This window comes from Lepisosteus oculatus, chromosome 10 (assembly GCF_040954835.1).
Source record: "Lepisosteus oculatus isolate fLepOcu1 chromosome 10, fLepOcu1.hap2, whole genome shotgun sequence".
Lineage (NCBI taxonomy): Eukaryota > Metazoa > Chordata > Actinopteri > Semionotiformes > Lepisosteidae > Lepisosteus > Lepisosteus oculatus.
This window is the reverse complement of record NC_090705.1, coordinates 25,432,076-25,448,123: the sequence shown is the minus strand read 5'-3', so window position 1 is coordinate 25,448,123 and position 16,048 is coordinate 25,432,076. Positions and strand designations below refer to the sequence as shown.

The following is a 16,048-nucleotide window of genomic DNA, read 5'->3' as shown; positions in this document are numbered from 1 at the left end:
TTAAGGATACTAAGGCTGAGTTATACTGTGATAATGGCATAAAATTCCAGATGAAAACTCATATCAAAATAAACGAAAAACAGTTAAAAACAGTTTTTAGCTCAGTATAAACATATTGTATATGTCAGACTGATCCATGCAAATGAGTAAAAATCCTTAGACTGTTTTTCAGAAAAAATGTCTTCCTCAGAAAAGCTTCTGAAGTTTCAGAAAATGAAATAATTTTAATGGTACAGACCACCATATTTCAAACTCTTGCCATTTTTTTAATATGAAAAGCTACATTCACCCAAATTCAGAACATGCAAACACAATCTATTTTGTACACAAATAATGCTTTCAGTGCACTACAAACCTAAAATAAAACCAGTTAAAAAAGTTATTTTGAAGCAATTATTGACATGCATGTTTTGACTAGGAATCAGAATTATACAGTTGTGATGCTACCTAAATCTCTCAAGGTTGCTGTTAGTTGTACAAAAGCTCCTGTGAATTCTTTAGTGCATACGAACCAGACTGTAGCTGCGTGTCAGACCGGTGTCTGTGCTTGAGGAGGCCTGTGATGCATAAGAAATGTGTAGCACATTTAAAGATATTAAGATATTACAGAAAGGTGTTTAGAATTCTGAGATAAAGACAAAGGTAGCACACAGGCACCACAATACTGACCCTGTAGCTCCTGGATGTTGCAAGTGGGTCGGTGTATAGAGAGGAAGACTGCAGCAAGAAGGAATTACAAAACATTTAAAAAGCTCACTTAAGTATTATTCATTCTTCACATTAAAATGTATATATGTTTGTTACCAGTTTAAAAACTCTTGTAGTCCAATACCACTCTTAACTTTCGATATGTAAAGTGCATGTTAAAAGCTAAATTAGGTTTCAAATGTATTCCATTTAAACAAAAGAAATCTAGTGTAATCTTTCAATATGAGGCTTAAGGTCTTCTTTAATATTTCTTTAATACAGTCGGGATATAGTAAGGGCTACCACTCTGGAACAACTGAAATTCATTAACTCCTTAAAAACACTTTCCAGTTGGTACGTCACTTCTCTGAGATTGCTCTGGTCAAAGACAGGGCAACAAAATATAGAATACAGCTTTATTTCATATTAACAAGGTAATCTATGGTTAATATACATAACAGACACCTTTAACAATAAAAGGCTGTAAATCCTGCTTTTTGCTGTGGGTTTTCTTTTGAGCTTAGTCCTTACAAAACTCAAGACTGCTTCCAGTTTCTAAGGTGCCACTTGATTGTCCATTAAAAGTACTGCAGAATAATTAGATGCAGGAGTACTGAAAAGACATAAGAAACTATGTATTTTCACAAAGAAATACCTAATATGCTATTTTGATTTAGATTTTTATTTTCAAATAATTTTGAAATAAGCAACACAGTCAGGCAGAGAATGAATAGTCCATAATTAAACAGTAGACTCATAGGAAAGAGACTACCTTTAATGTATATTGTATGCATTCAGTCTATACATATAGGAACACCTCAATTAGTGATTCCATATCATTTTAATGTTGTCACTCTCAAAAGACAAAGCATTACCAAAATTAGAATCTGGTTGGAAGTCTGTAACGTGTCTGCTTCGGTGAGGAACTACATCTTGGCTCATGAGAACCTAATTTGATTTTCCATTTTAATGCAGGGCATTTCTTAGATTAAATGTGACTAATGGAAATCTGTCATGTCTGATTTTTTGAAATTTTTATTCAAACTGATGTTTGTTCAAGTTTTTTTCTTCATTTCTTTACTTAGACATGCAATATGTATAAAAGCTCAAATTTATACTTATAGACGAGACCTTAGGGGATGGAAAACTGTAGAGATCTCCAAAATAATTCACAGTAAAACTACAGTACAATGTAACAGATGAGAAACATATGACAAAATAAGAACAGACAGAGAATGAAAAAGTCTGACAAAGCTATGCTTTTCTTAGTAACCTACTGTATATGACTACGCTGACAAAAAGCAGTGAGATGGACAAACCCGAGTATGGTAGGATGAGAGTGGTTTGGCGTGCTTTAGGCTGCTGTAGTTTCTTTGGTCATGGTAAAATCCAGCCTGTGAAATGGATGGACACATAACAGACATTCAAATAGGCCACAGTACAAACAGAGTCACAAAAAAAAGGAAATACACTGTTAATATAGCTACAAAGTTAAGCATTCTCCTAATACACATTATTGAGCTGCTGTACATGGTGAATCCTATAGAGGTCACATTTGTAAAGACATGTGATGTTGTAAGAAGGTTAGTCAATTTTTGCAAAAGGCTTCCTACAATCAGATGGAAACTCTAGCATGTCCAGGTTATCTATCATGGAGAAAGAAGTCTGCATATCATCCCTCTTCAATCTGGACCATAACCTGTGGTACAAATCAACCACTATCTACTTTTTCCTAAGTAGTTATTGGCTCAGTTTTAATTGGACTTGAGGATATCATCACTGGAAAACATAAAATTAAATTAGGAAACTTTCAGTCATAAGCACTGTATCATCTTTGTACATCCATTTATATCTTTCCAACTTAAAATTACTTTATTAGTTACACTAATAAACTGTGGGCCACTCAGTTGTTGTTTTTTTAAATATACTGCTTGAGGTAACCAAACTACAGATCATGGGTTACAAGTGCCTCCTGGCTAACTCAAGTATAGCTAATGGTGACGTGTTGGGAACAAAGGGCAGGCATTAAGAAACAAGAGTTAAAGTTTTCAGAAAGAATCATACTGTGAAAGCATCAATATCTCTTTTCCAGCCTGTGTGTTGGACACAGGGGTTGTCTGTGTTGGGGTAAAATGACAGTCAAACATGCAGAACAAGACTTATCTGAGTAGGTTTTTAACCTTACATGGTAGTCTTTTGACTGGGAAGTGGAGTACTTTTTGTCAGTTTTTAAATAATTTTTAAACTTGGGAGACAATTTTGCAAGTTATTGCTATTTTGAATCCAGAAAAAAAACTTAAGCAAATCAAAGGCTTTCTCCTTGGTACATAATGGAATGCATCTGTCCATTGTTGGCCATCACACTATATTAATAAATTTAATCTTTAAAAGTGTTATCTTAAAGTTCTGTAAATATTTTTGACTCTAGTAATAAATATATATGTATGCTGTACCTGTCATTCATATTAAATATTAAATATGAGGAACAGGTGTACTGTACTTGAACATATAAAAATACTATCAGAGCATAAATGCTAAGTATAGCTTTTGAAATAAGTGTACAGTGTCTTTACTAAAATGTAGATTTCTTATTTAAATCAGTGTAACTATAACTCACTTACTTAACATTAAATTAATAAAACTGTAATTTACAAGCACTATAATTTAAAAATGGAAAACAGAAAAAGAAAAACAATGGTGAGAATTTAAAAAATGACACTGATATGATCAATAAAAGTCCAATAGCTTTGCAGTGCTCAGCCATATAGATATTTCAACTCTTAGGGTTAGGAAAGTTCACCTGTCATATAATACTGAATAAGTCTGAAGTGTCTGAGGAAATAATTAAATGCCCTCTACTTATATGAGTAGTATCACAGTATCATTAGTGGTCTAAAATATGACTGCCTCCCTGCAGAGACGCAAAAACACTAAACTAACCAACATATCCTTCCTGGAGCTGCTAGATACAGGCGTCTTCTTATGTCCATGAGAATCACTGTATGCAGAGCTCTGTGAGGACAAAGCATTAGAGGGATAGGCTTAGAGATGAACAGTAGAAAGTTTATCTTGTGTCAACATCTCTGTACTGCATTATTGTTGACTTTAGGTATGTATATTAAATAAACAAGGAGTTTAACAACATTATATAGTGAAACTAGCAATTTTTGTGGTCCCTAACAAGACTGACTTATTAATGGTTCCTTCGTAAGAGAAAAAAATAATCTGCTGGTCCAAGATGTTAGCTGTACACAGGTACAGTACACATACCTCAGGAGACAAAGCAAAAAATGGACAAATCTTCTTTGAATTTTAGTTCAAATATTTTATCTTAAGAATCTAAATTCAGTTTTCATATACTGTACTGATTTAGAGATCAATGGTTAAAAACAAGGATTGCATTTTGTAACTATCAATGTTTGTCAGGCTTTTTTAAAAGACAAATATTTCCTCTTTTACACTTTGATTTTGAATTGCAGATTACTGTTATCTTCAAAAGCTTTTCTGAGCTAGACAAACCACAAGCATATACAAGTTCTCTGGACACTGAAAGGTTAACTGTCTGCTGGATGTCATCTCCCATCGGAATTACTGTATCTGTGAGCCAAGGAACAGACAGCCAACAGTACAATGTTCAATTTACTCCCATCAACCGTCTGTGTCCACACTCAGTGTTTTCACAGCAAGTCACACAGCCTGGTTCTAAAACTATCACAATGTCATTTGGGAATCCTACTCTAAATTACACTTAAATTATTTTCAATGGAATTTTGGAAGAAGGTATTATACTGTAATGAGCTTCATCCTTTTAGAGCCGCAGAGCATTTGCTCAGTTTTCAGGGTGAAACTTACAGTGTCTATAAAAAGTATTCACCCCCCTTGGACTTTTTCACATTTTATTGTGTTACAGCATGGAACCATGATGTATTTAACTGATAATCTTTTGCCACTCATCAACACAAAGTACTCTATAATGTCAAAGTGAAAATACAAATCAGACATTTGACTAAATAAATTAAAAATATAAAACAGAATAACTGAATGCATAAGTATTCACCTGCCCAAAGTTGGTAGGACTACCTTTGGCAGCAATTACAGCTGTGAGTCTCTTTGGATAAGTCTCTATCAGCATTGCACATCTTGACACTGGACTTTTTGCCCATCCTTCTTGGTAAAATTGCTCAAGCTCCATCAAGTTGGATGGTGACCATTTGTGAACAGCAATTTTTAAGTCATTCCACAGATGCTCAGTTGGATTGAGGTCTGGGCTTTGACTGGGCCACTCCATGACATTAACCTTTTTGGTTTTAAGCCACTCCAGTGTGGATTTTGCTGTATGGTTCGGGTCATTGTCCTGTTGGAAGATTAATCATCTTCCAAGTACCAGTGCTCTTGCGGGTTGCAGCACGGATTCCAGGATTTTTCTGTACTTTGCTCCATCCATTTTTCCTTCTATCTTTATGGGGTTTCCAGCTCATGCCGCAGAGAAGCATGCCCAAAGCATGATGCTGCCACCACCATGCTTCACTGTAGGGATGGTGTGATGTGCTATGTTAGGTTTGTGCTAAAAATAGCGCTTAGCATTGAGACCCTAAAGCTCAATTTTGGTCTCATCAGACCATAGAATCTTCCTCCAAATTGCTGAGTCTCTCATATGCTTTTGGGCAAACTCCAGCCGAGATGTGATAGCCTTTGTTGAAAAAAACGTGTTTCTTCCTGTCACCTTTCCGTACAAGCCAGATTTATGAAGTGTGCGTGCTATTGTTGACTCATGCACATTTTCTCCCATCTCTGTCGTGGAGCACTGTAACTCAATTAGAGTCAGTTTTGGAGGATGGACAGTTCTGGGAACATTCACAGTTGTTCCATATTTTCTCACCTTTTTAATGACTGACTTCACTGTGCTTCGAGGTATATTCAATGCCTTGGAAGTTTTTCTTATATCCTTGCCCTGACTGGTATTTTTCAAGAACCTTGTCTTGGGTCTGTTTTGAATGTTCCTTGGTCTTCATGGTGTAGTGTTTCCTTGGAAATGCACTAAGTGGGGAAGCTCCCAGACACAGGTGTGTTTATTCTGAAATCATGTGAAACACCTCAACTGCACACAGGTGGACTCCAGTCAAGTAATTCTGTGACTTGGAGAAGAGAGTTCGTTACTTCAGAGGTAATTTAGGTGTGTCAAAGCAAGGGGGTGAATACTTATGCATTCAATTATTTTCTGTTTTTTATTTTTAATTAATTTAGTAAAATGTCTGGATTTATTACTTTGACATTATAACTTTGTGTTGATGAGTGGCAAAAAGTCTCAGTTAAATACATCATGGTTCCATGGTGTAACAATAAAATGTGAAAAGTGGGGGGTAAATACTTTTTATAGGGCCTGTAGGTGTCTATATATTGTCAGGACCACTAATTTCTAAATATGATAAATACACATTCTTACACAGCATACACATTTTTATTGGGCATATACAAATTAGAGTAGGCATAGTGCTTGCATACATGAACTAGATTTAGTCAAATATGCATAAAGTTTTTTTTCTCAGCTGGTAAACAGGGAACAGTTACTGTAATGACTAGGTTTAAGACAAGAAATGTAAGAAAGACAGTTTTTTCATCTCTACAAAATCTGTTTCCTTTATATATACTGTATACACACAGACAAACAAGACGAATTATGTCTTTTTACAGTACATACAGATGATCGTGGGCTTTTTATGGATGACTTGTCCTTAATGTTGTCAGTCTGAAGGCAAAGAAAAGAAAATGTAGATGAAGAGTGATGGAAATAACATTAAATGAGAAGGAAAAAGATTGAAAAAAAGAAGTTCATTTAAATTTAAAAAGTGTGGGCTGCAACACACCCAAGCAATTTAAAAGTTATCTGCAAAATGTTCCTGTTCCTTAACACTGTCAAACTACATGATTAACAAATATGCAATAGAATACTAAGAGCTATAAACACATTTAGCTCACATTTTTATAAAAGCAAATTTTACCTTCCATTTTACTACTCTGAGTGCAGTATTTGGTCCCTCATAATTTTTTAACAAAAAATAAGCAATTTTTTCCTCTGAGATGGCTATGTGAAATCCAAATGCTGAAAGATTTGTGAATTAATTAACTTAAATATTTCAAATAACAAAAGCAAGACCCCAATTAATACTGGATTATGACCTTTGGGACGCTGAAAGGTAAATGCACCCTACAATATATTATGCACTGCACTACAAAAGTGCCTCAAATGGCGACTTAATTCCAGGAACCATATAATTATTTTTCAACACCTTATCCAAGTATCAAGTCCTGTTTCAGTTCTGGATTGTGTCTCCTCTTATCACAGAAGGTTGAACTGTGCACTGCTGATACAGCCTCACCCCACCCCCTTCTGCAGTACACACTACCAATAAACAACTGAAAAGCTGTTACCATTTTGCAGCCAAAAGCTTCAATTACTTCAAACATTATTGATGAAAAAGTGAGGTCTAACCAATGAAATGTGCTTGACTGGAGAGATAATGACTGGAATCCATCATATCCATGTGGCAAAAAATAAAGTCTTACAACGTGCAGTTCTATCAAATTTGTTTCAAATGTTACCACAACGGTTCCACTCCACAATCGTTTCTGAACCTGTCATTACATTTATATATGGCTTGTGGTTAGCGGCAGCTGTCACTCAGCCATTCAGGAAGCCAGTGGCTCAAACACAAAGCATGCACATCCCCACCCCACACACCACGAGGTCTCTTCTCCGGGAGGTGCTCGCTCGGCTCCTGTGAGAGACCCCAACATCTCGGAGAGAGGAGGACAAGGAAGAAGACGGCTTCAAAATGAAAATACAGATGTCAGTTAAATATGCCTGATATTTTTACACTTATTCATGTTCATTCAGAATATTGAGAAGAGAGACAGTGTACAGTCAGGGACCCAAAGGAATGTTCTAGTCTGTTAGGCAAACAGAATGGATGAGATCCATAGATGACTTACAGTAGCTACTAGCAACCATGTTAGCTGGATGGGCTAAATGACATCCTCTCATTTGTAAAAGATCCATGTTAAATAAAACAATAACAATACAGACTATACTGGAGAAATGCCCTGAATCTGTCCAGTACCAGAAAAACCTCAAAGCTCAGGATTAGTAATTAGATACAAAAACAAATGTACTCTATATATACCACAGATTTGCAACAGAATAAGCAAAACAGGCATTACTGTTCCTTTTATGCAATATAAATAACATAGTATAATAATTACTTGCAGAGATTATATCATGTTTAGTGTAGGAACGAGGAATAGGTTTATTCCATGCTGAAAAGAGTAGAGAGAAAACACAACGTTTTGGCCGTAAAGCCATCCTCAGTTGTCTTCAGATACCCACCTTATGTATAGTGTGGGCCTAATTTAAAACAGAACCATGAAATGTAATCTTAATTTCACTATGACTTTATGAAGAGCTGCAACTGAATATGACTTGAACTAATAAATTTACAGAAAATGCTTCTTTAACGAGAGTACTACCTATTACAGCTTTTTATACCAATTTTGATGCCTTGGTTTGGAAACACGTGTCAGCAGTTTTCTGCAGAAACCAAAACATATAGAGTACAAGATGGACTCTCCCATAGTTTCAAATGTTACTAATACGTATAAACACAAACATTGTGCACCATATTTTCTATTTTCACCTAAAATAAATAGCTAACTATTTTATGTTATTGTAAATTGCATGTTATCACAACATAGGTACTGTATATTATAAGGTATTTGTATTAGCTAACCTGGTCTCATTAAACAGTTACTTTTTAACACCACAAAGCATTGCAGAGCAATGCATTTTATTCAGGAAGATAAATAAAAAGGGAAAGCTAAATTAAGCTGTTATGAGACAATACCAAGATCCTGACCATAAATGATGTTTGCTGATTACACAATGCGCTTTTGATATACCTTTTCAAATTCACCTCTAATTTGCACAAAAAATTCTCTTTAAACGCAATTAAAAATGTAATCTCCAAAGACCATGATACTATTACAGACAGGTATTTTAGAAAGGTACCAAATATTTATAACAAAATGTTCTAAGCTCACCGATAATATTGAACTATTGTGTTTAACTGTCCCCTATGAAGAGTATTACTTTGATCTTAAAATACCCAAACAATATGAACACAGTACAGTATTGATACAGTAGGTGTCTACTTACTAGTTTTAATGAAGTAATTGGGATATGCCCAAGGGAGGTTTTACCGTTATGATTTTTTTGGGTTGATCTGGTCTAGCACATGTCAAAATGTGGTTACGAAACATCCATCAGGATTACTACAGTACGTCTTATTATTAAACTACCATGCTGGGAGTCAAGCAATTCAGAGGAATTTCACAAAATTTTACAGCAGTCGGGTGTTGTGCATTCGCTTCACGTCACTGTCATTCTCCTGGATCAGTGATGCCGTACAAGGACAGGACTCGCTATGAGCGTTAGACTAGTCCTCTGTGGCTGTAGAACAGAACAGGGGTCTTCTTTATCATCTCAAATCCAATGCTACTGGTTCATGTGCACAGCAAAGAACTAACATCCTAATTGCCATTGGCTTTGCATTTAATGTTCTTGTTACTTTAAATGCCTCAGCAACTAAATTACTGTGATTACACATAACTAAGGGCTCAGCAGGGAGCAGGCAGCTTTTTGAGTGTCATCCAAAAGAACCCAGGAGAGTGTACAGCAAGAAACAAAAAAAATATGATTTTGTTACAAAAAGTAATTGTTCTAAAGCTGGACGAAGTGCTATAGCCTGAAGAAAAAACACATGCATATAATCTAGATTACAATGGACACGAGACATTAAAAAGTGGGCTCTCCACAGGATACTGTACAAACCCTGTAACTGCCAACACTACGGACTGACATCACATCATCGTTGAGTCCCTGAATGAAAGAAAAGGACAAGTGAAAACAGAAACTGTAAGAAGCCGACCAAGAAGGGAGAAATAATGAAAGAGAGAAAAGAAAGAGACAGAGGTACAAACCCGGTGATGATGTCCACTTGATCTGTGACCATATTTAGCTTTTTCTGTGTCTTCCTGAGAGGAAAAGGAGTTTTGAAATGCAGCAACTCCAGTATATATAAAGTAGGAATCAAAATTACAGATAGTGAAACATGACATGCAAATCTGCTTTTAAATGACAGCAATAAGGCATAAGACCATACACTCTCGCTGCTCTTCATTACAGCCACAGCTATTCAGAGGCAAAAAATACTTCTATACAGAAACATTCTCTTTATTAAATCATTCACTGTTTAATATGAACATTTCGCACCTTAGTTTTTTCGAAGAGTGCAAGTTAATAATTAAATAAAATGAGAACACATTTAAAAAATAGACATGGAAATACTATAGCAAAAAGACAATTTTACTTTTTAAAAACAATTTTGGCCAATATGACTGTGTCTGGCCCAACAGGCAGCTGATGGATTATTAACAGGGGCCAGTGGATTTTTGTTTTCACAGACCTTATCACTCCAGCCACAGTTATAATAACCCACCATGAACAAATCCAAACATTGAGGTCTCTAACAGCATAGATTCAAATGAGAAAATCAGAATGTGAAAAGTTTAGAGCTGTGCTGAGGACAGACTTTTCAGGGCTGATGGGTTATCCAGTAAATGCAATCATGATAGTAAAATGAACCCAGATGTATTTAACTATAGGCTTGTATTAACTGTTTCTTTCAGGGAATTATCAATATATCTGCATAATGTCTAATAAATATTGCAGAGCACTGTTAAAATATTAGTTCAATAGATTTAATCTTAAAATATATACTGAAATGCATTAGGTAGTCTGGAGATAACGATCAGGACTGATACTGTACATGATTATTCTTGCCTGCAAATGCAAATGTTAAAACATTAAATAATTTAAATACTTTTTGGGAAACATTTCACATTATAGTCAATATAAGTCTATTTTTCTTGTTATTATGACTAAATAGATTTCTGTATCTTATTTAGTATAAGTTCATTTAAAAAAATAATATATATTGGCAAATAACATCAAAGAAACTCTATGGCTGATAAATACTGAACTTGTTTTGCATCTGCTGCACCTGGTCTTATGCTTGCAAAGCCTACCATTGTATGCAAAACAAATGTAGTGCAATACTGCTTAGCAAACTAGCAGCCTAAAGAAATACTGTTTGGCTCTCATTCCTACCTCCAATTAACTGTACTTTACAAGCCTTTCTTTCTAGGGAAAAAACACTTTCTGATGTCCCAAAAATTCCCTTTAGCTATTTCTTTTGGGAAATAATTTTTTCATTCCCCACTTCCAGTAGCTCAACTTCAATTCTGCATATTAGAATTAGAGATTTCATTTTTGGATCATTCTAAAACTAGATAGGAACAGGGAAGAAGCAATATGTCCAAAGACCCTTTCTGTTTCACATCCATAAGGGTTGCTCTTTCCTTTTTCATATCACAAAAATCCAGAATACCTTCTTCACTTTATAAGTTGGGCCTGCATGGCTTCTAAACAAATGTTAATTGTTGTATGGATTAATTATCTCATGCAATTATATTCTCTTTATTATCAATAATATCCAAGGCAGACATGCTTACACTATGTTCTGTGTGATTCACTCTGATCAAGTAATTAAAACTGTGTGGTGTACAGAAATCAAAACTAAAACAAAATATACAAGCAAAGCTCATACTGTAGTTTTTCCAAATTTCCTGTTCATTTTAGAGGGTAGATGCTAAAGAGCACTAAAAGCAACTCTAAACACACAGTGTATTAGTGAGTGACACACTTCATGCATGTTTGCATTGACACACTCTTTCTCCTACCATCCACTGATGAATTTGTCCCCATTTTCTATCTGAAGAATGGCGAGAATGCTACACAACAGAGAAAGAAAGAGGAATAACGGAAAAAAAACAATTAAATATTCTGAAAAAAACAAGGCTTAAGACAATGTTAAAGTAAAGGAGTAAAAGTAGTGCAGTAAAGACTGCAAGAAAATAAAACATGATTACCAAATGTGATTTAAGATCACAAAGAAGTATCACAATTTGGCTGTTTTTCACCAATATATTATGTAAAAGAAAATATAAAACATCATGACATTTGCTAAACAGACGATTTCCAAAATATAGATGCTAAACCAGTTGATTTCCAGTCACCTGGAAAATGTCATCTTTTCACAACTTGAAAGAAGCCAGTGATTATAAAAAGAAATTGAACATTTTTAAGTTACACAGAATGCTAGTATTTTTCATCTACTATCAATCATATATTCCAGACAAACTGATATTATGCCAATGTTAAAGTTTATCATACAGGAAACATCCCTCAGGATACAGGTTTTCTATTTCAAAATACTAATGTGTCAGTTTCCTTAAAATAATACACATTACATTCCCAAGCAGGATAATCATTTACACTTTCTTCACTTCAGTACAACTATTTTTTAGAGAAGACTATAAAAATGATCACTATAACTTAGACAACCACTCGTTTATTACTAAGGCATTGAAGTGGGACATGTATATATCTTACTTATCCAGCATCAAAGTATCACCACTTAAGCACATTGTGAGAGGTGTTGATGGGGTCTGTTAATTTAGCCTCAAACAAAAGTTACACTAAGATGCCATAAAGCTGACTTGCTTTAGCAGCCCCAGTGGCTTAATGCTACATAATAAAAGACAGGAACGACACCCACAAACAGGACAAAGCAGACCAATGTCTGCTGCATATCAAAGGACAGAACCTAGAGCAAGACAGCGTAGGACAAGAGTAGTTACATATCAAAGAACAGGACAAGCACTCAGATTGTGAAACAAACTTTCCTCCGACTGTATATAAGAACTGGGAAACCCTTGCAGTTTGTCTGTTCTGCGGGGCAGACCCAGCGCGCGCTGTCGGACTTATTGAACTCAATAAAACTGAATCTACACAAGACTGTGTCCTGCTCCTCTGATGAAGAATTACCCACAACAGGCATTTTTTAAAGTGAAATATATAATCAAAAAGTTTTCTAAGATACACGGAAGCAATACCTTTTGATTTAAAGGTACTGCATACCAGGCCTATTTATTCAGATCAATTTCACGTCCAATAATTCCAATACTGTATGCGAGTATAAAGTTTGTGGTGTATATACAATATACTGTAAGTAAAGGAGAATAGAAATTAGTACTTGTAGTTGAACCCACACTTTGACAAAGCTGTCTTAAAGATCTGCACCTTGACACAGTAAACCAACCACAAAACTCTCTTATCAACATCCCCAAAATTTTATTTAAACGAGCAATAACAGTTTTTCTTGTTAATACACAACCTTTTAGATTGCAATCAACAGTCATAAGCCATCTACATTCTATATCCAAATATTTTTCTGAAGTAAGCTAACTTTAATAACTTTATAAGATGCCTGTATCACTCACTTTGTGGTACCTGCTTAATGAAACATAAAAGATAAAATTACATATAATTCATGTGGAGTATGTTGAGATTTACCTGTTTTAACCTGCAAATACATACATTCACCAAACATAGTAATGTAAAAGGCAATTGTATGAATGGATTTCTCCAAGATGGGAACAATCAATTTATTTCCACTGTCAAAAGTCATTTTTTAAACTCTGGACCACCATCACTACAAAGACAAAAACAGACTAACCACAACACCTACATTAAGAGTTTTCTCTTAAATTTTAATTAAGAAACTACAAAATCTGCAATATAAAAACTGACATACTCTTCCCTCATTAAATGAGTTCTTTACTTAAAAGAACTCACAAAATGAGTGATACATTCAAATACCTATTTTTGTTATACAAGTTAACTTCTGCCACTAATATGAGCTCCAAGTGTGTAGTTCATTCTTCCACTTATTTTTTCTCTCCTCCCAGCTGTTTTATTGACTATCGTAACAGAAATTGTACTATAATTGTTATTGTATTATATTTGTTATGGTGTATTCTGAATGCATAATTTGTAAAAAATAATACTGATTCAAGAATTGTAACATTTTATACAAAGAAATGTTTCATTATAATAATGGACACTATGAATGCACAGTATCGTATATGTATACTGTAAGTACATAAACTCAATTGGTTTACAGTACCTTATAGCCAGTTACGAGCACTTGAAACAAATCAGAGATCTTTACAATGTGAATTAAGTCCTCGCTTTTGTGATTTTTCACCTATGAACACACATTTTGGAAAGAATTATGCACATATAGCAAAGAATGAGTGTATTTACCTTTAACAAAAGCACTAAATACATCATGCCAAAACTTGCTAGGTTTTTGTCTGCTATGAAATATGACAGCTGATAGCAGACAATGCTCACAGGAGCTATGGGGATCACAGAAAGTCAGGAAAGCAGTACTGAGTTCTGCAGTACTAAGATAATTTCTAAGACTCCATAGTTAACATCAGAGATGATTAAACTTAGGAGTCTAAAAGACGCTCGATTCCTTCAGGCAGACATATTTTATCTTCTCTTTAAAATGTTCATAGAAATTTACAATACACATAGCTGCAATATACTAAATAAATAAAAAAACAATAGGTGGCATATCTACAAATCTGACAAGCAAAAGAATGTCCTCCATTAAAATTCTTTAAATGTGTAATGTCCAACCACATAGCTCCACATTTTGACACTGTACCCTGTAACCTACTTTACTCTGTCAAAGGTTTTACAAAATGGCAAGGAGCTGGCATTGAAATGAAATGTCTCTGGCACTCAACATGATGTAAGCTGTAGATTAAGAAACATACTTTCACAGAATCCTAAAAATGGGACAATTATTTGAAAAGAGCACTTTCAAAAGTGCCTGTTACCAAGGAGGTTTAAGAATTAAGGTCATTCTGATGTGTACAGTAGCATTCTTTAGCTAAATCCTTGAAGTGCTTAAAACAGATCTAGGTTTTACTTTTGATGCACATGACTGATAAAACCCAAGAGCACCTGCAGTACTGGACACAAAACATCACTGAAACTACAAGTAAGATGGCTGGGAAACAGGAAGTTACATAAAGGAACACTTATATCCACTGTAAATAGGAAACAGCCATCTGAACTAGACTCATGACCTTGTAGCAATTACATAAACAAAGACAGACCTACATAGTGTTTTGTAAAAACTATGATCAAATAAAAAATACACCTATTAGATTCAGCTGAAGAAAGCTTGAAAGCATGAAAGACAAAAAAACCTTCTCACATCAGTTTTCAAAAGGTAGGATCTACTGGTTACCTAGAAAGAAATTGAACTTTTTAAGTACTGGAAACAGCTTATATTTAGACATGTTCTTAAATTAGACCAGTTTTTGTTCAGTGCCGTGGCTTAACACTGTACACATCAGAGGTTTCTCCCAAAATACCTTCTTACACGTACACTGAAAATGAGTAAGTTTCTACCTTAAATTAAACAATAACATCATATATTGATTATTAGGCATGTCAGTAACAAAACTGAGTACTTTGAAGAATCAAAGACAACACTGAAATTTCTTATCTGTTGAACTGTCAAAATTATCTTGACAAGTATTTTAAATGAGTATTTTTAATGTATTATATTTCTACACTCCATAATTGCATCTTGCCTGCACTTGTAAGCCAGCCATGAATTTTAAATGCAAACAGGCTTGTCTTTAAATAAATAATAAATAATAATGTAGAATCTAGTAAGAGAGAAATCCTCAGTACTAAGTTCCTACAGCAATTGATGGCATTAAGAAGAATGCTTTACCCTTCCCTTGACAAGTTAAAAAAAGGTTACAACAATAGAATCAAATCTAGCTCAATGCCACCACAAACACTGATTGTAAAGTTCACAATCTATTTTCTTTTCATTCAGTGAGTCCATTTTTTTAAAAGTCCAATAAAAAAAATTCTCCACACTGCACATATTACTGAATATGTTCCATACATAGTTGTTTTTGCTACGTCATCTTTGATAGCATTATGCTCAAGCTTATCAAAGACCCATTTTTGTTATACTGTAAATAAAATGTTTCTTACCTGCATAGCTTTCCCTCACCCTGAAAATTTGCAACAACAAAAGAAATAATAGTGTCAACTCTATTTTCAAGGTTCCACTTAACATTTATTTCAACAAGTAACCAGTTCTTTGATAGCACTTTTATAGAAATGGATACTGTTGAACATATTCTGCGATTAACTACATTTTATCAGTCTGTATTCAAATTATGCCCTGCAGCTCAATGCGAGATGATTTCTAAAAAATAGTTTTTTTGTTCTGTAAGTGTGTATGCTGTACTGCCTCTGAATAAAGTGATGTATAAGAGGACACGGCTGAGTATAATATTG

General features: G+C 34.6%; 1 protein-coding gene across 26 annotated transcripts in view; it reads right to left on the bottom strand.

The window, feature by feature from the left end:
- The window catches only part of lrrfip2 (leucine rich repeat (in FLII) interacting protein 2), a 73,048-nt gene that overhangs the window by 24,875 nt on the left and 32,125 nt on the right, over positions 1-16,048 (bottom strand). For 9 of the 26 annotated variants that reach the window (XM_015357222.2, XM_069195025.1, XM_015357224.2 and 6 more), the window contains 9 exons: positions 11,542-11,592; positions 9,721-9,774; positions 9,572-9,619; positions 7,418-7,513; positions 6,386-6,433; positions 3,628-3,699; positions 2,007-2,081; positions 670-717; positions 513-557 (listed from right to left, as the gene is read on the bottom strand). The exons of 6 other annotated variants lie outside the window; for them this stretch is intronic. In XM_015357222.2, the coding sequence (XP_015212708.2) occupies positions 513-557; positions 670-717; positions 2,007-2,081; positions 3,628-3,699; positions 6,386-6,433; positions 7,418-7,513; positions 9,572-9,619; positions 9,721-9,774; positions 11,542-11,592 (537 nt within the window). Of the gene's footprint in view, positions 1-512; positions 558-669; positions 718-2,006; positions 2,082-3,627; positions 3,700-6,385; positions 6,434-7,417; positions 7,514-9,571; positions 9,620-9,720; positions 9,775-11,541; positions 11,593-15,739; positions 15,760-16,048 lie in introns of those variants that run through there. 11 more of the 26 variants (XM_069195034.1, XM_015357220.2, XM_015357227.2 and 8 more) reach the window with 10 other exon arrangements.